The sequence below is a fragment of the Podarcis liolepis genome (assembly GCF_965112155.1).
Source record: "Podarcis liolepis genome assembly, chromosome: 16".
NCBI classification, from domain to species: domain Eukaryota; kingdom Metazoa; phylum Chordata; class Lepidosauria; order Squamata; family Lacertidae; genus Podarcis; species Podarcis liolepis.
This window is the reverse complement of record NC_139567.1, coordinates 35,173,611-35,200,527: the sequence shown is the minus strand read 5'-3', so window position 1 is coordinate 35,200,527 and position 26,917 is coordinate 35,173,611. Positions and strand designations below refer to the sequence as shown.

Sequence of the window (26,917 nt, the reverse complement as noted above, 5' to 3'; positions counted from 1 at the left end):
TAACTCCAAATCACTCTCTCCCTTTAGTTCAGCTACAAGGTAACATGTTTCTTTCATGCAAACAGATTTCAAAAAGATTACTGTGGAATATGTGGTGAAATGGATTGCACAGGCTAAGGAAAGAGAGATGGAAAGTGGGGACCACAAGTCAATTTTGCTGAGGTATTCAAAGAGCAAGAGATGACTGTTGGGTCATCATTCTTTTTAGCAACCACAACACATCAGCGACCACATCTCCGAATACCAGGCATGAGAAACAATTTCGCTCCCTCAACAACCCTCCAAGGTACGCTGCCGGGGTCTTATTTCACAAAGGGGAAAGGAGCAAAACATTGAGGGCTTATATCCATGGGGTGGCTCACATGCTCAGGCCTCGGTCCTGTATACCTGAAGGAGCATCTCCACACCCATCATTCAGTCCGGACGCTGAGGTCCAGCGCCGAGGGCCTTCTGGAGGTTCCCTCACTGCGAGAAGCGAAGTTACAGGGAACCAGGCAGCGAGCCTTCTTGGTAGTGGTGCCCGCCCTGTGGAACACCCTCCCATCGGATGTCAAAGAAATTAACAACTATCCAATTTTTAGAAGACATCTGAAGGCAGCCCTGTTTAGGGAAGCTTTTAATATCTGATGAATTATTGTATTTTAATGTTATGTTGGAAGCCATCCAGAGTGGCTGGGGAAACCCAGCCAGATGGGCAGGGTATAAATATGTTGTTGTTGTTGTTCTTGCAAAAGCAGTTGTCTGAGGGGCGACAGCTGAGGTGGGGCTGAAGCCCACACTTCAGATGTTGTTGAACTGCAATTCCCATCATTCTAGATCATTATCCCTGCTGGACTACTAAGGAAGGAGGAGGAATTCTATTCAGTTTGCATTTAAAGGCGCACCTACACAATCTGCACTTTTAGAAACAATGAGAACTGAAACACAGCCATCCTGTGCTTGTGAAAAAATTGACTCGTGAAAGCAAATCATCATCATCCGTCTTCAAAATTTGCACTTCTCTGAATTTCAGAATGCACTTCTTCAGCAACACAAAATGTACAAAGAAGCATCTACTGAGGTAAACTGTCCATAAAAATGCACATGATAGTGAAATTAACATACAAACTTGCATTATTTTAGGGGAAACTGCTTTTTTTTAAAAAGCCATATACACTAGGCAAAATTGCATACAAATGTGTATATTCGGAGAAATTGGCATTGAAATTCATGAGGACTTTTTTAAAAATCGCAAACAGATGACAACTGAACTTAAGCTTGGAAAAACAAGAAACTGAAAGAAACCAAAACTGACAACCTAGCAACATGAAATATATTTTGAGTCAATGCAATCCAGTTCAGCCAAGCCACACAATTATCTTCCATATGGTTTTAAAGCCAAGGCCTCCACAAAACTAGAAATGTGGCAATCCTTAACATTTTTGCGGTCTCCCACAGGATACTTACTGCAACTTACATCCAAGTTTGCTATTTCTGTTGGCTGCCAAACACTCAAATTCAATTGTGTTTTTGGTAAAATAAAATATAATAAAATAATAAAATAAAATAATTATCTAGCAGGATTAAGGCCCTACAGCAGGTGTTCCAATTAGGGTTGTCTTCAAGTTTCCAGGTGTCCATGGGCACCGAGTCTTCCTGAGTCTTCCTCGCTCCTTTTCCTCAGGCTACACTCCTCCTGCTTCTTTGCCTCACCTCTTTCAAGTCAAACTAATATGGCAACCCCCTATTGTGAATTAAAAGCAATACAAACATCTCTCTTTACCAACAGCAAACCCACTGCGTGCTTACTTTCCCTGGTACAGTATAAGGCAGCTTTCTATGTTTCTTCCTAGTGGGCAGATATGTGAGGAGATCAAACATGGCTTCCACTTTGAACTGAGCCTGTAGTAAGTGTGGGTGGTTTTCAACTAAGCCTTGCTCAGAGAAGACCCATTGACATTAATGGACATGTTATTTTCAGTGTGCCTACTGCCGGCAGAAAGGGACGTGGGTGGCGCTGTGGTCTAAACCACTGAGCCTCTTGGGCTTGCCAATCATCAGCAGTTTGAATCCATACGACGGGGTGAGCTCCTGTTGATCTGTCCCAGCTCCTGCCAACCTAGCAGTTCAAAAGCAAACCAGCGCGAGTAGATAAATAGGTACTGCTGCGGCAGGAAGGTAAGTGGTGTTTCCATGAGCTCTGGCACTTGTCATGGTGTTCCATGCACCGGAAGTGGTTTAGTAATGCTGGCCACATGACCCCGAAGCTGTGTGTGGACAAACGCTGGCTCCCTCGGCCTGAAAGCAGAGATAAACACTGCACCCCATGGTTGAATTTAATTGGACTTAACCATCCAGGGCTCCTTTACCTTTACTGCTAGTAGAACCCAGTTCAATAACACCCAAAATGTATTCACTATTCACAAAGTCTTCTCTCTTCTATCACAACTTAGCAAATTCCAGGCCCTAAAAGTATGTTCAGACTGAGCTCTGGTGTCCATGACTACCACAAGAGTAAGTCTGTTTCAGAGAGAGGTGCCTCAGGCAGACCCCCCCCCCATGCCCCTATTTTCTAGTGACAGCCCCAGATTTACAGAAGCCATTCCAGTTTCTGATTTCATCCCAGAATGTCCCACTTTTCCTTAGGACTTCCCTATTTTCATTGGAGAAATGTTGGAGGGTATGGTCTCAGGTATGACAGAAGTAATATATGGAATTCCCAGCATCTATTTCCTGCATGGTAAGAAGCCAAGGTCTCCCTAAGCTTGATACAGGCCATAACCAATCTCCACAGCTCCCTAGTCAAAACCCAGGGGATCTAATTTCGAAGCGACAAAAAAGATTTTCCTAGTATGGTCGCAAAAACTGTGCCTCATCCATTATACATGGGGAACAGGCTGTGCTTCTCTGCATTCATTACTCCATTCCAGCCATCACCATTCCACAAAGAGTACATCATACATCAGCCCAAGAGATGTAACATTTATTTGTAATGTAACTCAGGAGTTGATGCTAGAAAACCAAGTTTTAATATGCAGTGATGTTACTGTGAGTGTGTTGTGTACGTGTGTATTTCTTTTCCTACAATTACTGCTATAATGCCATGATTTTTATTTTATTTTATTTTATTAAAAAACATGTTTATGGGCTCATTTAGATACCCACAATCTTATAACTTTGGTGTTTATTTCTGGTTGACTTTAACTGGTGTTTAAGTGACCCCAATACTTTAACTGTATTATGCAATCACATTCCATACATGCTCATTATAAGGACCAGGATTCATCCTGAGAGATATTGGTTGTCATTTTCTTTCTTTTCATACATTTGTTATTTGTGTATATTCAACAGTGTGAATAGATGCTTAGAAGTGTAAGGCTAGCCAGGAGATTTTTAAAAATAAATATTATTAAAATGAACACATAGAAATAAAGTAGAAGTGATCAGTGTAACAGATAAAAATGCATATAGAAATAGAAAAAAATAAAACAGAGGTACAATGGAGAGGAAAACCTAGGAAACAACTAAGAATGTAATACTGAATTCAACTATCACATATGAAAAGAAAAGAAGAGAAAGAGGAGGGAGAGTAAATTCAGTTCTCAGTAAAACCTCTCCACATATTTATCTGTGGAACAAGAGGTTTAGTGGGCTGTTCAATTGAGTTAGCATAGGAGAAAAACTTACACCATGCTGAGTAAAAATGATCTTTTTTTAATGAAACCTTAAGGACTCTCCATTTGTACGGATGAAGGGCGGTATACAAATTTAATAAAATATAATATAATATAACAAACTGTCGCTGTTTTTTGTGTTCAATATATGCTACAGTGGTACCTCGGGTTACACATGCTTCAGGTTACACACGCTTCAGGTTACAGACTCTGCTAACCCAGAAATAGTACCTCGGGTTAAGAACTTTGTTTCAGGATGAGAACAGAAATTGTGCTCTGGTGGCACGGCAGCAGCAGGAGGCCCCATTAGCTAAAGTGGTACCTCAGGTTAAGAACAGTTTCAGGTTAAGAACGGACCTCCGGAACAAATGAAGTACTTAACCTGAGGTACCACTGTATATGGTAATTTATGGACCTAACAGGTGTCTAAAGCCATTTGCCCATGTTGCCATGCAACCAGTCCATGCAGAATGTAGGGACCCTGTATATAGAAATGAGCAAAACAGTGATATTTTAGGGAGCAGGCTAGCAGGCAGGGCCCACTACTTACATCATAGGAGCCTACACAACACAAAACCCTGTTGCTTTATGTAAGTTTTATTTTATTTGTTTTTTATCTTATATTTTGGAAATGTACACCCAGGGTTTTTTTTCCTTTAATTTTTTTGGGGGCCCCAAGAGAGTGGGGCCCTATTTAATACAACAAAATTCAATAAAGAAGAGAAACCAAAATGAGAAGAAGGATAAGATTTTGGAAAAGATAAAAGAAGGAGAAAAGAAATTGAGATCCAAACCAAAGTCCCAGGAGATTTTGAGAGAAATTAAGTTACATCAGACGCAATATATGGAATTGATGAATCAAGAAATAGAATGGAAGATTAAACAAATGAGACAAAGGACATTTGAATCTGCAGATAAATGTGGTAAACCTCTGGCTTGGCAATTGAAGAAAAGACAAAAATTAAATACGGTCACAAGCCTAGAGGTTGAAGGAAAGAACATTTATAAGCCAAATGAGATTAGAAATTGCTTCCAGGGTTATTTTAAAAAAAATTATACTCACAAGGGTCGGAGAATGAAGGGGAGATAGATGAGTTTCTTAAGAAATATGGATTACAAAAAATCTCTCAGCAAAGTAAAATACATCCGAATCAGAAAATAACTGAACAAGAGATAGAAAGTGCCATTCAAAACATGCAACTGGGCAAATCTCCAGGACCAGATGGGTTGACTTCCAGATATTATAAAACTTTGAAGGAGTGGTTGTTACAACCTTTGAAAGAAGTCTGCAATGAAATTTTAGAGGGGGAAAAGGCGCCAGAATCATGGAAAGAAGCTTATATTACACTCATACCGAAAACAGAGACTGAAAAGACTCAGTTTAGCTTATACCCAAATCCGGCACTGCTCATTCCCCATCTTTGGATAGCCATCAAGTTTCCCTGTTTACTTGGTTGCTTATCTTTTGCATACCCTCCAACACCCCACTGTTCAAAATCGGAATGTTCATTTTTTTGGTCTTGAGCTCTCACGCGAACCAGCCGATATATACAAGAGTGTGAAACAAAACAATGAGCATCATTTGGTCCAGAGATCTGGCATAAGCCAGCTGTCTCATGCCGAAGTGCTGGACCAAAAAAACCAGGATGGATTCTGTGATTCCAGGATGTTCTGCTGAAATCAGGAAGGTTGAGAGGTATGGCTTTTGGGAGAAGTCCACAGCTCAATAATAAAGCATCTGATTTGCATGCAGAAGCTCCCAGGTTCGATCCCTGATATCTCCAGGTAAACCTGGATAAAAGAAAAAACCCTTTTCAAACCCTGGAGAGCCACTTTTTCATTTTCAAACTTTTAAAATTATTTATTTGAAGCTCTGCAAGGCTGTTTGCATCTCAACGCAAAAAGAAGGCAATATAAAGGACAAAGGGAAATGGAATCTAAACAGGGAGCGGGGATTGTTACACACTGTGTATCACCATCATATTATTTTACAACACATCTCAGAAGATTTTGTGGAAAAATGGAAGCATATTGCACATCTGCTTATTTTGCACAGCAAAACGCCACAACTTATTTGTCCAAGTACAGAATTATGCATGCCGTGGTAGGTAGCAGAAACTTTTAACCAAATTGTGGAAACAGAGAGATTATTGCAAGACCTACTTGCTATGCTAGTATCACATTGGGTGAAAATGCTAGCTCATTTTCTGCCCCGGAACTCAGTGTGCACAAGAATCACAAGTTTATTGTATTCAGGGACCATGGAGGCAGAAGAGGCTGTCTCCTATCAAGTCAAACCTATGGATGTAGGAAGGCATCATTTTCCATTTGATCCTATATTCAACACCCACAGCTCTATTCATAGAATCATAGAGTTGGAAGAGACCACAAGGGCCATCGAGTCCAACCCCCTGCCAAGCAGGAAACACCATCAGAGCACTCCTGACATATGGTTGCCAAGCCTCTGCTTAAAGACCTCCAAAGAAGGAGACTCCACCACACTCACTCCACTTCCCCTCACAGAGCTCCAATTCTCAGAGTTCCCTGAAAAAAGGAAAACACTCTGGGAATTGTAGCTTTGAGAGGGGGAACAAGGGTCGCCTAATAACTCTAAGCACCATAGAATTCCCATGATTCTTTGGTGGAAGCTGTGACTATCCAAGCAGTATAATAGTGCTGAACAAGTACAGTGTGGGTGTGGCTGCAGTTAAAGTGTGATTATTCCTGACTTTGAATCAACACATAGAAATTAACATCTCCAAATTTTAGGCAACAATATCTCCTCTCTTGACTGCAGCCCCCCCCCCCTACTGTGATGGCCACCCTACTGTTTTGTACAAGTAATTTGGAAGTAAAGCTCTTTGAATTCAAGAGGGCTCACTCCCAAAGTGAGAACCGAAACACATCCTAAACAACAGAATATCAGATACTATCAGATACAGCAATGCTCATTACACTTGCATTACACAGCTGCTGCAACTGTTCCAATTTGTCTCTGACCTCTAATGGCCTTCTGCACGAGATAGGAAAAAACCCGTTTTCCTATTCCACAGATCATTGTCTTCCAGTTTGTAAATTCTTCCGTGCTCCCACATCAAACACTATCTATTGTGCAATGAGTGGCTTTCCTGAGGCTATTCAGCAATTGTCTGCCACAATTTGGCAGCTATTTGCTCATTACCCCACCCCAGCTCCGACTTGCATACCTTCAGCAAGTTCAGAGCAATGAAATGTGCATTGGAAATCCAGTGCATGGCATTTAGGTGTACTACGTGCTCTGCGGGGCCAGCTGTACCCTTTTGAGAAAGCTTGGCAAACAGCACAAACCTTCGGGGCAGAAGCACAGGCGACGGAGAGAATGCTATCCAAAAGTACAGGCGTGTCACTAGCTGAAGAACAGTCTTGCAGTCAAAACAAAGAATACAGCCACCTGCAGAGTTTTTTCTCTCTCCATGTCTCGACATAGTGCCCTGCTGTAAGGCGCTCAGAATGACCTGGCCACACCAGCACTCTGCCCTCCTGCGACTGGCTTTCAGAAGCGTATCTGCATACTGAAGGCAGAACAACATAACCCAGAGCCGAGGGCCTTCTGGCAGTTCCCTCGCTGTGAGAAGCGAAGTTACAGGGAACCAGGCAGAGGACCTTCTCAGTGGTGGCGCCCACCCTGCGGAATGCCCTCCCATCAGATGTCAAAGAAATAAGCAACTATCTGACGTTTAGAAGACATCTTAGGGAAGTTTTTAAGGTCTGATGTTTTAATGTACATATTTTTAATCTTTTGTTGGAAGCCGCCCAGAGTGGCTGGGGAAACCCAGTCAGATGGGTGGGGTATAAATAAAATGTTGTTGTTGTTGTTGTTGATGATGATGATGATGATGATGTTTAGGGTTATTAGCCCTTGATAGCCTTAAGTCAACATGATTTTGTCTTAAGGGCACATCCGGACTTTCTTTCACTCCATGTTTCGAAGCGTTGATTGTGCTTTAGGCATTGGGAAAGCCTTTGTTTGGATGGAGGGGAGGTTGTAGCCTCCACCTGCCCCTCCTCATTAAGCGTATCTTGTTAAAGGGATCCAGGGGTGTGGATTCTGTCTGATGCCCGGACGTGGGCTAGGACCATGCCACTACCCCAATGGGGTGCCCCTAATTGATGTAAGTCATAGGGCTCCTCCAATTGGTGGTTTACCCTTAGATGGACTCCCTGAAGACGGGCAGGAGTGTAATATAGCCTGGCTTCACCCCAACGCCTAAGCCAAACCGCTCACATCTGTAACCAATAAAGCAGTGGCCTATTTTGAACCCATAAACCAAAATACTTGTGCCCGTGTGTATATTATCCATCAGGGAACTACGGGTTCCAGGGCCTTGGCACACAAATCTCCATGTCCCAGTAGTCCCCCTCCCTTGTGAAAATACACTCTTAACTGCTGAATCAGAGCAAACGGCAATCCACAGAAAAACCCAAATTGCTTTTTGTTCCAATTCAGCATTAAAGAACAGGTTTTCCTGGGGAGAGCATCAAGGCAAAACAAAAGAGCTTGGATGTGGTACTTTAAAGGGTGAACCTCGTCCTAAAAAGCATGGTGCAAAAGGTAGGCATGCATGATCTCTAATCCTCTTTTAGAGCCACTCAAACTGTTGGCCTCCATAACATTTTGTGGGAGCAAATTTCATTGTTTAAGTATGTGCTGTGTGGATGAGCGCACAGGTGCTCCCACTGTCTCAATTTACTAGGGCTATTATCTGTATTTTCTGGGATCTATCCTTTAAAGTAAACTACAGCTATGAGGACCGATATCAGACTGCAAGAAAATAGGTAAGTAAACTGTGGAACTCACTCCCACGGCAAGCGGTGGTGGCCACCAACCTGGGCATCTGTAAAAGAGAGGATTGGACAAATTCATGGAGAATAACGCTATTGAAGGCTACTAACTGCTATTGCTCTGTTCTGCCTTCAGAGTCAGAGGCAGCACAGGCTAACCTCCCCAGGTTACATTCCAAGACCCTGCATGTTTAAGTGCAATCACGTATAATTGAAACACCATTGGAAAAGCCTGCAAACATCCCATTCCGCCCCCACCCCACTGCCCCTTTTGGTGACTTTTCAGGTCACTTCTGGCTTCAGCACAGTCGCATACATATCAAATGCGCCTAAAACATTTCTGCCTGTACTGTTTCTGAATACCAGTTGCTGGAAAATGCAGGAGGGAAGCATGTCTGGCCACTTTGGGAACAGAACGGTGGACCTGATGCACCTACTGTGGCCTGGAAGGTGTGTTATAGAATTGGACAAAAGGATAATGCAATTTTAATGGTACAGTTATGAAATGAAGAAGTGTCAATTATATTAATTTGCAACTATACAAAATTTATCTGTGATGGGCTGCTTGATCCTTTGGAAACCAATATTCTTTTTTTTAAAAAAATTAATTCTATTTATATATTACAAAAAGAATCATGTGGGGTGTGGGGAGTGGCCAGTGACTTTTGGAAGGAGAATTAGGGAGTTATGAGCCTGTACCTATTTTTATCTGTGGACATACTGATGGGGTGGGTGACTGGCTGGCTGGGTTGTTGCAAAAGCATAACAGTTTCTGGCGAATTACTCCCACAAAACACATCTGTGTCTGGAAGAAACACAACTACTAAACAACAACAAAAGTACTATTAGGATCTGCCTCACCGTGGGCCCTTTTTGTTCTGGCATCTAGTGCCATGTTCTTGTCAAGTCAACTTAAGGCAACAAAAATCCAAACAGATCCTTGCCCATTAAAACCCCATTGGCGGCATTATGCATGTAGCTTTTTTCAAGCGGAAGAGACTGCAATGCATTTTTAAAAAGTTTTTTTTAAAAAAAAAAATTGGTACTTTGTCTTCTCAAGATCAGCTTTAATAAATTATCACCCTTTAGCTCAAAATACAACTTTTCTCATGCTTGTGTATCTGTGAAAGCCCACCTGCTGGGAAGCAAAGGAAATATTCACATACTGCTTAACATCTTATTCTCTCTGACATGCTGCATGGTGCTAAGAGTTCATTTGGGGGTAGGTTTATTCTAAATGAGGAATAAACCCCCAGGAATAAATTTGCAAGCCATCCCTGTTTGTTTTAGAAAGGATTAACAAGACCAATATGATACAATGAATCACCATGGGTTCACAGGAGCCCAGAAGGTCAGGTCTCCCTGAAACCTCGTTGAAATAAGCCTTAATGGCCATTGGTTGAGGTGCTATGATGTCATGGAGTGCTCACCTATTCAGAAATGGTCTGTACCTAATTCACATGGCAAAGGACTTCCCTGTGGTTCCTTGCCGATATTTACCGTATTTTTCGCTCTATAACACGCACCCGACCATAACACACACATAGTTTTTAGAGGAGGAAAATCCGTAGGCATGCCACCCGTAGGCATTCCCTCCATAACACGCACAGACATTTCCCCTTACTTTTTAGGAGGAAAAAAGTGAGTGTTATGGTGCAAAAAATACGGTACATTATACTCGTGATGACCCAGTGACAGACAGCTCTGGAGAACTCATTCTGGGCTGCTAGCCTTAACCCACATACCTGGGAGCAAGTCCCATTGAACAAAACATAGTATTAACAATGTAATCGGTTACACAAATTCATGGAACATAATGCTATCAACAGCTACTATACAGGATACCTATGTTCACACTCCACTATTGGATGTGTTATAGCAGTTTGAAGGAATCTCAGGTGGGAAGAGTGCAGTTGGACTCAAGTTCTGAACTAGATGAGTCCTGATGCACCATAATTCTTCTTGTGCTCTTATGAAAATGGTAAACATGCCTAGGATTTTTGCTGTTCCTGTCTTCACCCCCATCACACACACCCAGATAAAATGAAGTTTGCAACATCTGCAGCACTAGAAACGTCACATCACTAATCTACTAATCTGCACAATGGTGTGGGAGGGGGAGGAAACAGATACGCAGAAGCACATTTCAATATAGCTCATCTGCTAAAATGGAAAAAGAAAACAACCCTGCTTTGTTTCATACATCTCTGTCACACAGTCCCAACTCATGCCAAAAAATCTCACCAGGAACAGAGGTGGAGAGTTCTGCCAAGCACACTGTTATGATGAATGGAAGTTGAATTGGGTACGCCCTTTAAGGTGAGGACTGTTGTACCTCCAGCTCCTTCCATCATAATTCTAAAATTGTACACAGTTTTCTCAGGCCATTTCCCCCCCCCCCACTTGATTTGCTCATGTGTAGGTTTCTTCTTTTAAATTAAAAAAAAAGTTGGTTCAGAAATAGCAAATTGAATGAATGGAACAATCTTTTGGAGTCTGCTATCCACTTGAGCCAACCATCTGCTTTCTGCGTCTCGACGTCTTCCAGGGGATGTGTAATATTGATTGGAATCTGGCTCTCTCTCACACACATACACACATGAAATATGAACCTTCTTTTCCAGACAGTTCAAAGCTGGGATACAGCTAGGAACAGGAATGGAAGGACCTGTCCATTTTGGTTCTCATAGTTTCTCATTTCTCCATTCTTCAATTCAGTTCCTCAAGCTTCTACAGCAATTTATTTATTTTTTATATAAAGACAAATTCTTCAGGAACATTATTCAGCATTTTAGTGCAAATTTCTCTCAGTAAAAATACTCCCCCCTATGTACACATTTCTTCTAATATGATGATTTTTTGTATGTTATTTTACTCATTTTTTCATTGTGATGCACATTTCCCTCTAAATTACGCATTTCTGTGACACCTCTGGATCTGTTGTAAGAGGACAGGAAGGTGGCTGAGGACAGACTGAGCTTTGGTGCCCCATTCACCTTAATGGATGAACCTCAACTGGCCTTCCCTCTGATCTTTAACACAAAGTTCTTGATGACACCACTTGCAAGGAAAGTATTTTGCTTTCCTCTTTTGTAATAGATCAAGCAAGCACTTTTCTAGAACCACCACCTGAAGTTCATTTCTGAATGAAGCATTTTATTTGATTCCAGACAATTTGCCCCATGAGAGAGATCCTGTATGCTTCTTCAATCAAAGGAAAATCACTGCACAGACAGTGGGCGAGAAAAATGTGCTTCAAATATACCAGACCTCCTCAGGGGGGTTGTACTTCCACCAGCCGCCATGATGACTCAGCCTACAAAAACATTAACTCTATTCTGATGATCTTATCTTGCCCAAGTCCAAACTTTGGGGTTCATCTGTCTTCCTATACACATGTGATGCTCTAATTTCAGTTTTTTTGTTTCCAACATGGTTGGACAGGCCATGCTAATAGAAATGGGAAAGTTTTCCAGTGTTCTCCTCAGATTGAGCACAGGCTCAGGAGTGGGAGTCTCTTTCTGCCCACTGTCATGCAGTCTAATGGCACACCTCTTCTCCATTTATTTGAATGGGGACAGGCAGGCAGATACTGTACGGAGGGGTTGGATCACAGGGAGGAATGGCAATCTGCCTGCGAAGGATCCATCCCCTCTGATTTTTTCCCAGCAGAGTCTCACTCCCTCCCAGGAGGGAAAGGGGAATGAGGCTCCCAAAATATGCAGCAGAGGCAAAATCAGAGGATGAGGGAGGAATACTCTTATTCTATCCCCATATCTTTATCCAATAAGCGCTTCTTTGTTTTAATTGTATTTGTTTTGCCAAAATCTTGCAATGGCATTCCACTTTGGAAACCAGGGCTGAAAAGATGGTGAACACAACAGACAAATGAAGTAGGTGGGCATTGTGTTTCTTATACTTTTCCTCCCCATGAGTCACTTGAAAGTTGCCAATGATCTTGGTGAACCGCTTAAAAGATTTTTCTGCCTGTTGTAGCAATTGAAATGTGCTGTGCTCGACGATGTATGATTTTAAGCGTATTTTTAATTGCCATTTTTAAAAATTGTGTTTTATGGCGTTACAATCTGTGTTATATAGAACTCAAATTGCAACACAGCAAATGCAATGGAAGTACTGAAAGAAGCAATAAAAATACAATTAAAAATCAAAATGACTATTTAAAGCAGACATGACACAAGACAGCTAACTTAACCTAACAGAACACTGGCGAGTCACAGACCACAATTTGGGAACTCCTGCAATACAGCCCATTATGCACCTAAGTACTTATTCATGTGACAAAATCATCAGACACGTGCCAGTATGCAACTTCTATATAAATGAAGGATTGCTCTCACTCGTAATCCTTTCCTATGGCATACAGCCAACATGATTTTGGTTCAGTTGGTTGACAGCTCTCCAAGCCTGCGGCATCTGGGTTGGATCTGCTTTTTCAACACTCTTGCTAGTCTCCAAATATCACACAGTACACCCCAATCCTTTTACTATTAACTGCTACACTCAACTCACTTTTGGAGTTTTAAGACTTTCAGAACACAAGAAGCAAGATGGCTCCAAGAACAGCAGACTATGCAAGGCCTCAAAAGTGCTAATGTTTCCATTCCATTCAAAGTAATCTAGAATAAGATATTGGCTACATCTTTCACACTTCCTGTGGAAAGTATCCACAATTAAGCTGTTGAAAAATCTGATTGTTCTACTAGAGATTGCATGGTAAGCTGGAAAGGATTGTTCAGCCACTTGCCATCTTTAAAGTGTTATGATTTATTCTCATCGTATCTCTCCTTGACATATCCTAATGCCTGCTCCTCACCTTTCCCATCTCTTATGGAGAACAGCCACAGAATCGTAGAATTATAAAGTTGGAAGGAACATTGAGGGTCATCTAGCCCAAACCCTTGCAATGCAGGAATCTTTTCCCCAATGTAAGGCTCGAACCCATGACCCTGAGATTAGGAATTGCATGCTCTGCTGACTCAGCTTTTCCAGAAGAGTTAAGATCTGCAATGGACAGAGGTCAGTAGGAGCTCCATTGTCCCTTCCCAATTTCTCCACTTGTTTCTGGGAGATTGTTTTCTGAATTCTCCAGTCATAAAGACTGGCCGACACACCAATGTGACGAGTAACTTATAACCAGAATCTTAATGTGGGTAAATCTGAATTCACAGATTCTCGTTGAAATGCCTGCTATTTCACATCATGCTGTTCTGCAACCAACCTGATTGGTAGTGAAGGGTCTCCAGCATCCCACCAGTCCTTCGGTGGGCTAATGTACATGCACCACAGTTCCCAACTGTATCCATGGGCTGAATTTTCATAGCGCTGAACCTCAAAGGTGTCCTGCTTGATATTGTCAATAGAAGGAAGGATGACTCTTTTCCTGTTTTCCTGGATCCGTGAAAGAACAGGCTCAGCCCTGAAAAGGAAAGCAAAACAGCTTTGAAGGACGTAGACATATCACTCCTAACTGGGGTGGGAGATGAGGAGTGGCAGCTGCTCCTTCGCTTCTGAAGGCCTACCTGCCCACATCGCCTAGGGCAAATGGTAGGTGCTTGTGGATTACTGCAGCCGTGCCGTGGGGTTTCCCCCAGACAGACCCCTAGGAACGCCACACATCGCTGAATGACATAAGAACGTTGGACTGTTGAGTAAAACGAAATTTCAAATCTAGTACGGCAATAGATTCTGACAGGATATAAATAGAATCATCTATGTATGACATTTGCATTTGAAATGTAATGAGATGCATCAAAATTCCGACAACCTGCACAACCATAACCATATGACTGCAAGGCTTCTTCTTTTTCTTTTTGCGTTCAGGGCTTTTACACAGACTGCTTCAAGGAAGGTACTTACAGTGGCTATGTCTACTCAGAAGCAAGCCCCATTGAGTTCGGTGGGATAGCCCCCCCCCCACCCCCCAATTAAGAGAGTACAGAATTACAGTCTAAATCCGTATTTGGTGTCCGTTTCCCTGATTTGATTTATACACCCTGCCCTTAACAGCCCCCTGTTGTCAACATGCCCCAAAGCTTTCCTCTGCTTTTGGGAAGATGAGAGACCGTGTACTTGAGTCACCTTGAGATAACACGAAATGTAGGTAGCTGAAACGCTAAGCCCTTCAGCAGCATCATGCACTGTTTTCACAAAGCTTTTATGATGGTGTTCTCAGGATAATAATAATAATAATAATAATAATAATAATAATAATAATGCTTTTTTAGAAGCCAATTCTTATTGCGACTGTGAACACTGGGGGGGGGGGGACTTAAGGAAGGCCACATCTGCAATACATTTTTAAAGCACCATTATACCACGTTAACAGTTACAGAGTCAGGGAGCTATTGTTTGTTAAGGGTGGAATTGTTTGGGTTGCTGAAAGTTATGTGGAGACCCCCATTTGTCTCACAGAACTACACTTTCCAAAATTCCCTGGGGAAAGGGATTGATTGCTAACCATTCTAGGAATTGTAGCTCAGTAAGGGGAACGGAGTCTTCTAACAACTTGGGAACTGTTGTTGTTGCTGCTGCTGCTGTTGTAATAATAATAATAATAATAATAATAATAATAATAATAATAATAATAATAATAATAATAATAATAATAATATGTAACAACAATAATAAATGTGTATGCCATCCTTCATTTGTATATCTCAGGGTGGTTCACAACATAAAACTACAAGATAAAAAACACAAAATGCATAATAAGAACAAATCAATAATGCCCTTCCCCCCTTAAGCCAGCATGGTGTAGTGGTTAAGAGCGGTGGATTTGTAATCTGGTGAACTGGGTTCGCTTCCCCGTTCTTCCACATACAGCTGGTGGGTGACCTTGGGCTAGTCACACTTCTCTGAAGTCTCTCAGTCCTCACTCACCTCACAGAATGTTTGTTGTGCGGGAGGAAGGGAAAGGAGATTGTTAGCCGCTTTGAGACTCCTTAAGGGGAGTGAAAGGCGGCATATCAAGTCCAAACTCTTCTTCTCTTCTTCTTAAACTACAGTTCCCAGAAATCTTTCTGAGAAGTATTGACTATTAAAGTAGTATGCATATGATTCTATAATTCTACCCCAACCCCAACTTCAAAATCTTGGTGGAAGGTGTGTGTTTAAATTTGGGGGCCCCTTCATAGCTTCCATTTGGTTCTGAACATCTACCTTGCGCACATACATTGGAATTCAGAAAGGGTCACTGATCTTTTTGAGGTCCCTTCTATATCTTATGGCTTTGAATAAAGCAATGGATTTCCCCATTTAGATTCATGTGCTCCATCCCCATAACAATCTTGGCTGTGAGACTCAGAAGACCTGCTCCCTACCTTGCAGGCCTTTCCCCACCTGACTGATTCCAGCTATGAAAGGTGAGGCTGAAGACCCAGGTGAGCTTCCATAGCCACTGCCCGCCATGAACCACCATTGGCAGGATCAGCAGCAACAGCAGCAGATACATTCCATGCTTACGATGACATTTCATCTCATAGAATCATAGAGTTAGAAAGGACCTCCAGTCCAAACCTCTACAATGGAATTTAGAATCCCTTACGGGGATCGAACCTGCAACCGTGGAGCTGTCTGCACCACATTCTAACCAACTGAGCTATTTATTCCCTTGCTAATTATGCTGTTCTAAATGCACATTTTATATTTGACTTCCTTCTCTGGTGTTTTATTCTGGATTGTTTTATTTGATGTAGGTTGTAAACAGCTTTTAGATACCCCACCCCTTAAAAATACAAAGCAGTATCAAAATGAAATGAACAACAATAAAAACAGCAACATAATCCAAAGCAAAGTCCTGCTGTAATTGTAAAGCTCTCTGTGTAGTAAAACACAAGGGGGAATTCAATGCACCATACATCAAAGAAGCCCTTTCAAAACACAGGAGTTCAGTCAATTATAGTGTCCTTCTTGCTCCACCTGCCTTGCATGAGTGAAAAACCCAGTTCTGAAGAACAAGTGACTTGAGCGATAATAGCATTTAGCTTAGCTCGGCGTACAGGTGCGAGCATTGAAAATAAGCCTTCTGAACACATCCTTCAGCTTTATTGTTCAAAGGAAAGCTCAGGTGACTCCACTCAAAATCTGTCACTCCTCCACCATGCGTGTTGTGTAGATATGCCACTATTTTACTCCTGGGTGCTTTCTGCATCTTTTTCAAGGCAGACAATGAAACATGCATTATAGGCTCACGTGTCACACATATTTCAAGAAGAGCAAAGGAGGTGGAATTTTCTTTTTTCTTTTTTTGAAAAAAAGAAACATAACCTGTTCTGTTGTAAAAACATAGGAAGAGGAGGGGGGGAGCAACACTTCTCTTTCAGCACAGATAAGTAGAAACAGCATAAAGCTCTTTCATAGCCTTGACACAGAAGCGTGTGTGTGCTGTGGAGACATTTTGCAACATGCTGTTGACACAAATTAGTAGTCAATTTATTCTGGACTGTCCATACAGTGGTGCCCGCCCTGTGAAGCACCCTCCCATAAGAAGTCAAGGAAATAAACAACTATCTGACTTTTAGAAGACATCTGAAGGCAGCCCTGTTTACGGAAGTTTTTAATGCTTGATGTTTTGTTCTGTTTTTAATGTTCTGTTGAAAGCCGGCCAGAGTGGCTGAGGAAACCCAGCTAGATGGGCTGGGTAAAGGTAAATGTAAAGATACCCCTGACCATTAGGTCCAGTCGTGACTGACTCTGGGGTTGCGGCGCTCATCTTGCTCTATGGGCCGAGGGAGCCGGCGTTTGTCTGCAGACAGCTTCCGGGTCATGTGGCCAGCATGACTAAGCCGCTTCTGGTGAACCAGAGCAGCGCACGGAAACACCGTTTACCTTCCCGCCGGAGCGGTACCTTTTTGTCTACTTGCACTTTGACGTGCTTTTGAACTGCTAGGTTGGCAGGAGAAGGGACCGAGCAACGGGAGCTCACCCCGTCGCGGGGATTTGAACCACCAACCTTCTGATCAGCAAGTCCTAGGCTCTGTGGTTTAACCCACAGTGCCACCCGCATCCCTCCGATGTTCTGGGTAGAAATAATAAATTATTATTATATTATTATATTGTACAGCATTTCTCCTTATTAAGAACTTAAGCGTTTTATCCACTGCTAGACCCATTCAAGTGAATAGGTGCGGCTAACTTAGGCTTATTACTTTTAATGGGTTTACTCTGAGTAGAACGTAGCTGGTGACAATCCGTAAGTATAGGCAACACCCACCCACCCCTTTACGCCAGGGTTACGTTCCAGGGCACCACACACATCTGTGAAGTCTTATCTATTTGAAACCCCTCTGAGAAAAGCCTGGAAATACCCCATTCCACCCCTTTTTGTGATGTTTCTGGGTCACTTCCGGGTTTGGCACAATGTGCATATGTGAGGCCGCATATGAACATATGTAAATTGGCAGGTTGCCTTTACATAAGTAGAGCACTGTTGAATCAGGCCAATGGCCCAACTAACCCAGTGCCCTATTCTCACAGGAGCCAACCAGATGTCCATCAGAAGACCACAAGTGGAGCCTGAGGGTACAAGTATTCTCCCCACCTGTGATTCCCAGTAACTGGTATTCAAAAGCCCTCACTGAGTCAGAGAATCAGACAATTGTAGAGTTGGAAGGGACCCTGAGGATCATGTCATCCAAGCATAGCCAAACTCGGCCCTCCAGGTGTTTTGGGACTACAACTCCCATCATCCCTGACCACTGGTCCTGTTAGCTAGGGATGATGGGAGTTGTAGTCCGAAAGCATCTGCAGGGCCGAGTTTGCCTATGCCTGATGTTGTCCAACTCCCTGCAATGCAGCAATATGCAGCTGTCCCATACAGGGATCAAACCTGCAATCTTGGCATTATGAGCACCACATGCTAACCATCTGAGGCTTCTGGGGTGTCCGTAGTACCTCTGACAGAGGAAGCAGAACATCGCCACTGTGGCTCGTTGTTTTGTGGGGATTCCCGAACGATAATGACACCTTATTGCTCTCTGGCTGGGGATTCTTGTGCTACAGCACAACAAAAGTGGGATGAAAAACAACAAAACCTGGAACATCTGCGTTATGAAAATCTGCAGGATTGCAGCAGAATGTGACAGGTAAAAGGTAAAGGTAAAGGACCCCTGATAGTTAAGTCCAGTTGCAAACAACTCAGGGCTTGCGGCGCTCATCTCACTTTACTGGCCGAGGGAGCCGCCGTTTGTCCGCAGGCAGTTTTTCCGGGTCATGTGGCCAGCATGACTAAGCTGCTTCTGGCGAACCAGAGCAGCACACGGAAACACGGTTTACCTCCCCGCCGGAATGGTACCTATTTATCTACTTGAACTTTGACGTTCTTTCAAACTGCTAGGTTGGCAGGAGCAGGGACCGAGCAACGGGAGCTCAATTAGAAATTAAGCCAAATTGTCTTCTCCAAAACTTTAGCAAATACAAACGGCGTTGAAAGCATGGCCTTGCATAACTATCCCAGTGCCATCACAAGCATAAATTATCATGAATGCACGTTTATGTCTGGAGAAGTCCCAGGAGAGGCATTTTAAATGGCTTTTTGCTGCCTCCCACTTATTTTTAGTGTGGGAGACTTAGGCTAATGTAACCATTACTAACTTAAAGGGCGGAATTCATTGTTCCACTACTAGAAATTTTCCATCCATGCAAACATTGCAGCTTGACAGGTGGAATTATCTTCCCCCTCCCCCCCCCTTCCCCGGGTTCTGGAGGTTCTCCCACCCACCCCAAGCCAATCTTGGGGTGCATGGGGTGCACCGCAAGAAAATGGACAGAAAGCCCAGTTGCTTAAGCAGAGGTCCTTGCAAAGGGCTTTCACTGGTGGGGGACGTTAGGTGAACCCCATCCAGTGTGTTCCTGGCGTGAGATCATGAGGCTGAATTTGAGGGGTAGGGATGGAGGGGAGAACGTGTTCTTGTTTTTACATCTTCATACAAGCCAACCCAATTTTCACTTCTCCAAATTCTGTGATACGATTCTCCAACAACAGCAACAAATGTACAGTGGACGCTTGGGTGGTGAACCTGATCCGTGCGGGATGCATGTTCGCAACCCGCAGCATTCACAATCCACAGAGGCGCGTCTGCACATGCGCGGGTTGTGATTCAGTGCTTCTGTGCATGTGCAAAGCATGATTTAGCGCTTCTGCGTGATCCCTGAAACCTGGAAGTAACCCATTCCGGTACTTCCAGGTTTTGGCGGGTCCATAACCCGAAAAAACACAACCTGAAGCGTCTGTGACCTGAGGTATGACTGTACATATTATACGGAAATGCACCCAAAAAAATCATGTATGAGTGAAAATATTTTTAAAAAATGTATTGTGTTAGGGAGAATTGCTTGCCCAAATACATATATTATGCAAATGCATTTACAAATGCAGCCTTAAATGGAAACAGACACCCTGGTTGCCAAACAGTGGCAAATTTCAGTAGTGGCCTGTGTGATGCTAAATTTGGCACCCCACCCTGCCAATTCTTTTTATTTTTTTATTTTTTTATTTAAAACCCACCCATCTGGCTGGGTTTCCCCAGCCACTCTGGACAGCTCCCAACAGAATATTATAATTAATAATAATAAAGTGATAAAATATCTAACATTAAAAACTTCCCTAAACAGGGCTGTCTTCAGATGTCTTCTAAAAGTCAGGTAGTTGTTTATTTCCTTGAAATCTGATGGGAGGGCGTTCCACAGGGCTGGGGCCACTGCCGAGAAGGCCCTCTGCCTGGCTCCCTGTAACTTGGCTTCTCAAAGAGAGGGAACCGCCAGATGGCCCTCGGAGCTGGACCTCAGTGTCTGGGCTAAGTGCTGGGGGTGGAGAAGCTCCTTCAGGTATACTGGGCAGTATCGTTCTGGCATCCCCTGCAGTGTGGCACCCAGAGGGACTGCAGTGGTCACACTATCCTGAAGCCACCTCTGTTGCAGGATGACCAGCACATTGTTCTACTAATGAGTTAGCGCTGGGGCCTTAAGTGCTTCACGTACCAGCCTGCTGTGAACTCCACATGTGCGTCGAAGAAGCCAGTGATCTGGCCCAAGGCAACCTTCCAGCCTTCGATGCGAGCTCGGATGAGGCCTTCCCTTTTCTGATTGCGGACCACCTTCACCAGGCCAGGGTATCGCTTGTTGACATACTCTTCCAGGGGCGCCTTCAACTCCTCTAGAATGAGAAAGAGAAACCCAAAGAACTGGAGTGACACAGAGACTTTTGGAGTCAAAGCAGAAGCTGAGATGTTCTCATGTAGGACACCATCTCAATCAAAGTGCCACGTGCCAGACCAGGGTCTGTGCACACCTGGATTGAGAACCTATCATCTTGGCTTCCAATTGCATATTTAAGCCATGGTTCAGAAAATTTTTTGACATAAAATACAAGAATCAGACTAGTCTACAGAACAAGAATAATAATAAAAAACCCAAAAAAATAAAAACCAGGAGAAAAAGAGAAAGAAAATAACTATAAGGCCATTTACCATAGTTATATCATATATTAAAGGTAAAGGTAAAGGGACCTCTGACCATTAGGTCCAGTCATGGCCGACTCTGGGGTTGCGGCGCTCATCTCGCTTTATTGGCCGAGGGAGCTGGCATACAGCTTCCAGGTCATGTGGCCAGCATGACTAAGCCACTTCTGGCGAACCAGAGCAGCACACAGAAATGCTGTTTACCTTCCCGCCGGACGTGCTTTTAAACTGCTAGGTTGGCAGGAGCAGGGACTGAGCAACAGGAGCTCACCCCGTCGTGGGAATTTTAACCATTGACTTTTGATCGGCAAGTCTTAGGCTCTGTGGTTTAACCCACAGCGCCACCCACATCCCTATATCATATATCAGGGTTGCCATATTTCAAGAAGTAAAAATCTGGACAGGACACAGTTGCTCAGCTACTTTGGGGCGATAGTCCAAAAAGTTGTTGAGCTTTTCCTGAGCAATCGTCCAAAGTTGTTGAGCTTTCTTTGGGGGGATGGCAGTGGTGGACGGCGGGCTTCTGAAATCATCGTCTAGGAGGCAACAAGCTGCACAGCGCTTCTGCCGGGGAACAGACGAAATCCCGGACATTTACTATTTAATTAATTTCCCCCCTGGGTGACAATTTAGCACCCACCTCCCAGACATCACCGGAATTTTGCGGTACATATGGTGACCCTATTATTTATCCACACGCAGAGAGGCAGACTCTCACATCTCCAACTTACAAGCATACTTCTTCCCTCACCTTGGGAATCTCTTTCCCCCTTCTGACTGTCTCCTTCCTGTGTCTGTCCTCCTCAGTCCAAGGTAAAGGACTTCTTCCCCACTCACCCACCAGCTTTTCATCTCAACTGCTCTCACTTTTCATCTGCCCAGTCTCTCTTTGACATTCCCAAAACAAGCCATGGCAGGCCATTGTTCAACAGGTTCAGCACTCCATGTCAAATAATATACATTGGGGAAACCCCCACCCATTGAATTTCTGTCTGTTGTGAAGCTGCTAAAAGCGCGGAAGTGTCACTACAAAAACCAAGGGAACAGCAACCCAACCTACTGAAACTGGCTTAATTCAATTATAAATCACTGCTGCATCACAGCAAACTATTTCATTGCAGTTGAAGATGGCAAATTGACTGAGGCATGATTTTCGTTCAATAATTAGAAAAGACGGGGCTAATTTGAGAGAAGCACTAAATCAAAAGTGTTTTTTTTTCCATTTGATGCACTTAAAAGTTATTTTCGTTCCTCACACAAAGTTCTTCGCTGCAGTTAAGGCTGGGAAATATATATTAAGCATTCTTCTGCTCCAGCCCTAAACATTCACCATTTCCATTAGGAAGAGCAGCATAGAAAATAGTTTGTATTTGATGTTCAACATTGGGGAAATCAAATTCCCCATTTTCATTTTTTCACTAAAACTATAAGAGAGGCAGAGACACACACAAAGAGAGAATCCTTAGATCTTCAGAGGTGAAATGAGGGAGAAGATTTAGATACTCATCCATGTAGGAAGCCAGTTGCTATCAAGGCTGTAAATGTAACATAGAGAAAGTGAATAGAGAAAAATTTGTCTCCCTCTGTATGGGAAATGTGTCCAGAAGACAAAAATATATCGAAGAGTTACAGATAGGTAGCCGTGTTGGTCTGCCATAGTCAAAATAAAAAAATTCCTTCCAGTAGCACCTTAAAGACCAACTAAGTTAGTTCTTGGTATGAGCTTTCGTATCTGAAGAAGTGTGCATGCACACGAAAGCTCATACCAAGAACTAACTTAGTTGGTCTTTAAGGTGCTACTGGAAGGAATTTTTTTATATATCGAAGAGTTAGTGATCTGACAAGGCTACCCTTCGTGCCTCTGTTCCTTCTCCCTCCCTCGCTCCTGTTAAGTTTTTTGATGGTTTGAGAACAGTCTTCAATTCCCTGAGGAGGTGAAACCACCCCCCACAGCTGCCTTAATCAGTGGGGGGGGGGGATAATGCTGGGCACCTTCAGTGCCGAATTTACGTATCAGCTAAACAAGCTATAGCTTAGGGCCCCACTCTCTTGGGGCCCCCCAAAAAATAAAAGGAAAAACAACCCTGGGTGTACATTTCCAAAATATAAGATAAAAAACAAATAAAATATCACTGGTTTGCTCATTTCTACATATAGGGTGCCTACATTCTGCATGTGCAAATGGCTTTAGATATCTTTTAGATCCATAAATTACCATATAGCATATATTCAACACAAAAAACAACGGCAATTTGTTGTTGACAAAGGGCAGCTGGACATATAAAGGGACCCATGACCTTCAGTAGCTTAGGGCCTCAGCAAACCTAAATCCGGCCCTGGGTACCTTCTTTGATGTTGGACATTGTTTTGAGAAAGTGAGGCCCTGGGAGGAGGTTGCTAATGGATGATCTGCACGTAGCCAGCCTGGCAAGCCACACAGGCTATCTATAAAATCGGACGGTTTGGGCAGAGTTTCTTTGAAGCTTGTGCACGGACTGATCGGCCGCAGGGCCGTGCAAACTGAGGCTACCTGGGGGAGCTGCTTCACTGCTTCTTGGGGGCTTCCAAGTGGCAGATTGAAGTGCTTGCTTGGTATATATACATTACTTGCTGTTTGAGAAGAAGATCTTTAATCTTCTCACTCACTTGTGTATTTTGTATTGCTTCTGAATCTCTCTCTCTCTTTTTAATAAAGAAAACAACAACCCACCTTGCCTTGGGCAAGACACCCCTCACCCACTGCAACTCAAGAGACATTCAGAGAAGCTGAATGTTAGGAGATTGCAGACAGTACTTCTTCATAAAGTGAACAATTAAACTATGGAATCCACTCCCACAAGAAGCAAGTGATGACCACCAATTTGGATGGCTTCATGAAGATTAGTCAAATTCACGGATGCTACTTGCCCTGACGGCAATGTTCAACCTCGACCGCTGGAAGCTGTTTGCTTCTGAATTCCAGCTTCTAGAACCACACTGGAGGAGAGCGTTGTTGTGCCCATGTCCTGCTTGCAGGCTTCCTGCTGGGGCTTCTAGCTGGCCAATATGAGAACGGGATGTGGACTTCATGGCCCCCTGGCCTGATCCAGCAAGCTCTTCTTGAAGCAATATAAAACCTCTAACCATGAGATTACTTGAGGTGCAGAATTGGGTTTCTTTCACCCCTGGCACCTTTCAACATGCTATTATGAGCATCGAAAGCTGCCCTACAAAGAGAGTGGGACCACTGGTGTATCTAGCTTAGTATTAACCAGCAGTGATGATCCATGATTTCAATTAAGGATCTCTCCTGGCCCTAGTTGGAGATGCTGAGAAGTGAACCTGGTATTTTTTGCATGCGAAACATGCCCTCTATTGCTAATCCAGAGCTCAGTGGGTCTGGCTGTTAACCACCTATGGATTGTTGTGGGTACATTTCCTGCATTGCAGGGGGTTGGATGACATGGGCCTGAGGGTCCCTTCCAACTCTCCAATTCTGATTCTTCCCAAGTCTCATTTCTTACTGTGGAGATGGCTTGATGAAGCCTCTCCTGTTCTGGGAGGGTTTCAGTCAGCACCTGTGTCCACGATCAGGTAACTGTGATATCAGGCGATTGAACGGTGGGCACATCTGACCTGTCAAATTTGGCCCCCAAAAGGGTGGGGAAAGTAACAATCCAGTTCTCCACTCCAGGAGTACGGGAATGAAATTTGTTGGTCCATGAATCTGTTAGAATTCCTGTTCCATGATTGCAGTCATGGGATTTTTGTCTTTCACATGACGTTGACTTGGGCCACACCTGCACCATCCATTTAAAGTACGGTTATACTGCGACTGTTCCTCATCTCCCCCCTCCACTACATCTCCACAGCACTTCTGACAATGAGAGGTATCACCTGTCAATCCGCCTAGAGATTCTCATTTATAGTCAATGCCTTTTGATATTAGGCATCACGTTCAAGTTGCAATGAAATGGCTGGTTTCTGTGTGCTGCTTATCTATTATCCAAGGTGCAATGGATATCAAGGTTCCATGTTATGTATTTAAAGCACTATGTGACCATTTTAAATCTCATGTCTTCCCCTAAAGTAGTTTGGGGGCCATCGTTTGTTAAAGCTTCTGAGGGTTGTCAGGAGACCCCTGTTTCCCTGGAAAGTTCCCTGGAAAGACAGATTGATGTTTAAACCATTCTGGGAACAGCACCCATAACAAGCTATATTTCCCAGGACTCTTCAGGGGAAGCCATGACTGTTAAAATGGCTCATATGGGTGGGAAATTGGCTCTTTAGTTCCTGCACACCCCAAGGTTTTTGTTCCACTCTCTTCTACAAATACTGGTGGGAGAAAAACAATCTCACTGCAGAACTTCAGGAATTATTCCAGTTTCTCTTTCTCAGAGTCTACTGCTGGTAAAGACATTTGCAAGGTCAACATGCTTTGGAGATAAGTGGCAAAGCAGGCTGCTACTTCAAGAGAATGTAGGAATGAGAAATAAAAGGAGTGGTAAACAGCAGAGCGAAACCTCATGGGCTCAGGCTGAGATGGCGTCAAATGAAATGGGTTCAGGGCTCGCACTTTGAATGCGCAGACTTTCTGTGTGTGCAAATAAAGCTCTATTTGCAGGACACAGTTCCCCTCACGCCGCACAGCCATTGCCCCCCATTTATTGCTCTGCCTTTTATGCCAAAGCGGAGATGCAGGAACAAAAGGGGAACGTCAAAGCAGCTGCGTGGCAGATTTCCACTCTGCCCCTCTAAACGGAAGTCACTTCCCTTCTGAGGAAATTCAAAGAGGCAGAGATTATAAATTGTCTCTAAGTCCCATAAGGCTGGTGTTGGGTTTCTTCATAGCATTGTTTTGACATAAGGCAATGCCATTAATATTTCAAAGTGCAGGCTTATGGCGCAGGCTCAGCACCACCCAGGCTGCAAAAAACAAGGTTTAAGTTGTTCATGAAGGAGCAGGAGGCAGCTGAAAGTAGAATGCAAGCAAGATAAGTGGGAATTTGCAGTGCAGTTGGGATCCCAGGTTGAATTCCTGGCAGCTCCAGGTGGGAATGGGAAAGAACTGTCTGAAAGACTAGAGTGTCCCTGTCAGCCTGGCCCCATCTGTGCTATACATTTAAGCATCATTATACCACTTTAAACCACCATGGCTCCCCCGCCCAAAGAATTATGGGAACTGTAGTTAGTTAAGGGGTTGAAAGTTGTTAGGGGGCAACCTATTCCCCTCACACAGTTACAGTTCCTAGATTCCACATGCAGATGGATGCATTGTTAAAGCAGTCTAGAAACTGTAGCTCTCTGAGGGGAATAAGGGTTTCCTACGGTAAAGGTAAAGGGACCCCTGACCATTAGGTCCAGTCATGACCGACTCTGGGGTTGCAGCGTTCATCTCGCTCTATAGGCTGAGGGAGCCGGCGTTTGTCCGCAGACAGCTTCCAGGTCATGTGGCCAGCATGAACCAGAGCAGCACACAGAAACGCCGTTTACCTTCCCGCCGGAGCGGTACCTATTTATCTACGTGCACTTTGACATGCTTTTGAACTGCTAGGTTGGCAGGACCAGGGACCGAGCAACGGGAGCTCACTCCGTCGCAGGGATTCGAACTGCCGACCTTCTGATCAGCAAGACCTAGGCTCTGTGGTTTAACCCGCAGCGCCATCCGTGTCCCTCAAGGGTCTCCTAACAGCACCCTTATACTATAGTTCCCATGATGCTTTGGGGGGGGGAGAGCCACAACTGTTTAAAGCTTTCAACAATGAGGCAATATATATTTGCCTAGGCTTACTCAGAGAATTGATGCTACATTGCATCAGTTGGGGTTACATTCATTAAGAGGCTGATGAATGTAATGTAAATGAATAATAGAGAGCCCAAACTACAGTTCCCAGGATTCTTTGGGGGCAACTAGGACTGCTTAAAATTTTTATAAAATTTTGAAAATGTATTTATTTGGTTTTTCAAATTAAAATTTTGAATATATCA

At 43.5% G+C, this 26,917-nt stretch overlaps 2 protein-coding genes across 2 annotated transcripts in view; both read right to left on the bottom strand.

Annotated features, from left to right (window-relative positions):
- The window catches only part of GTF2IRD1 (GTF2I repeat domain containing 1), a 1,520,245-nt gene that overhangs the window by 213,491 nt on the left and 1,279,837 nt on the right, over window positions 1-26,917 (bottom strand). The window lies entirely within an intron of this gene.
- Window positions 1-26,917, bottom strand: part of GALNT17 (polypeptide N-acetylgalactosaminyltransferase 17) — a 109,265-nt gene that overhangs the window by 28,953 nt on the left and 53,395 nt on the right. Inside the window, exons 4-5 of the mRNA XM_083479636.1 lie at window positions 20,472-20,646; window positions 13,714-13,911 (exon numbers count right to left, since the gene is read on the bottom strand). Of these exons, the coding sequence (XP_083335762.1) occupies window positions 13,714-13,911; window positions 20,472-20,646 (373 nt within the window). The remainder of the gene's footprint in view (window positions 1-13,713; window positions 13,912-20,471; window positions 20,647-26,917) is intronic.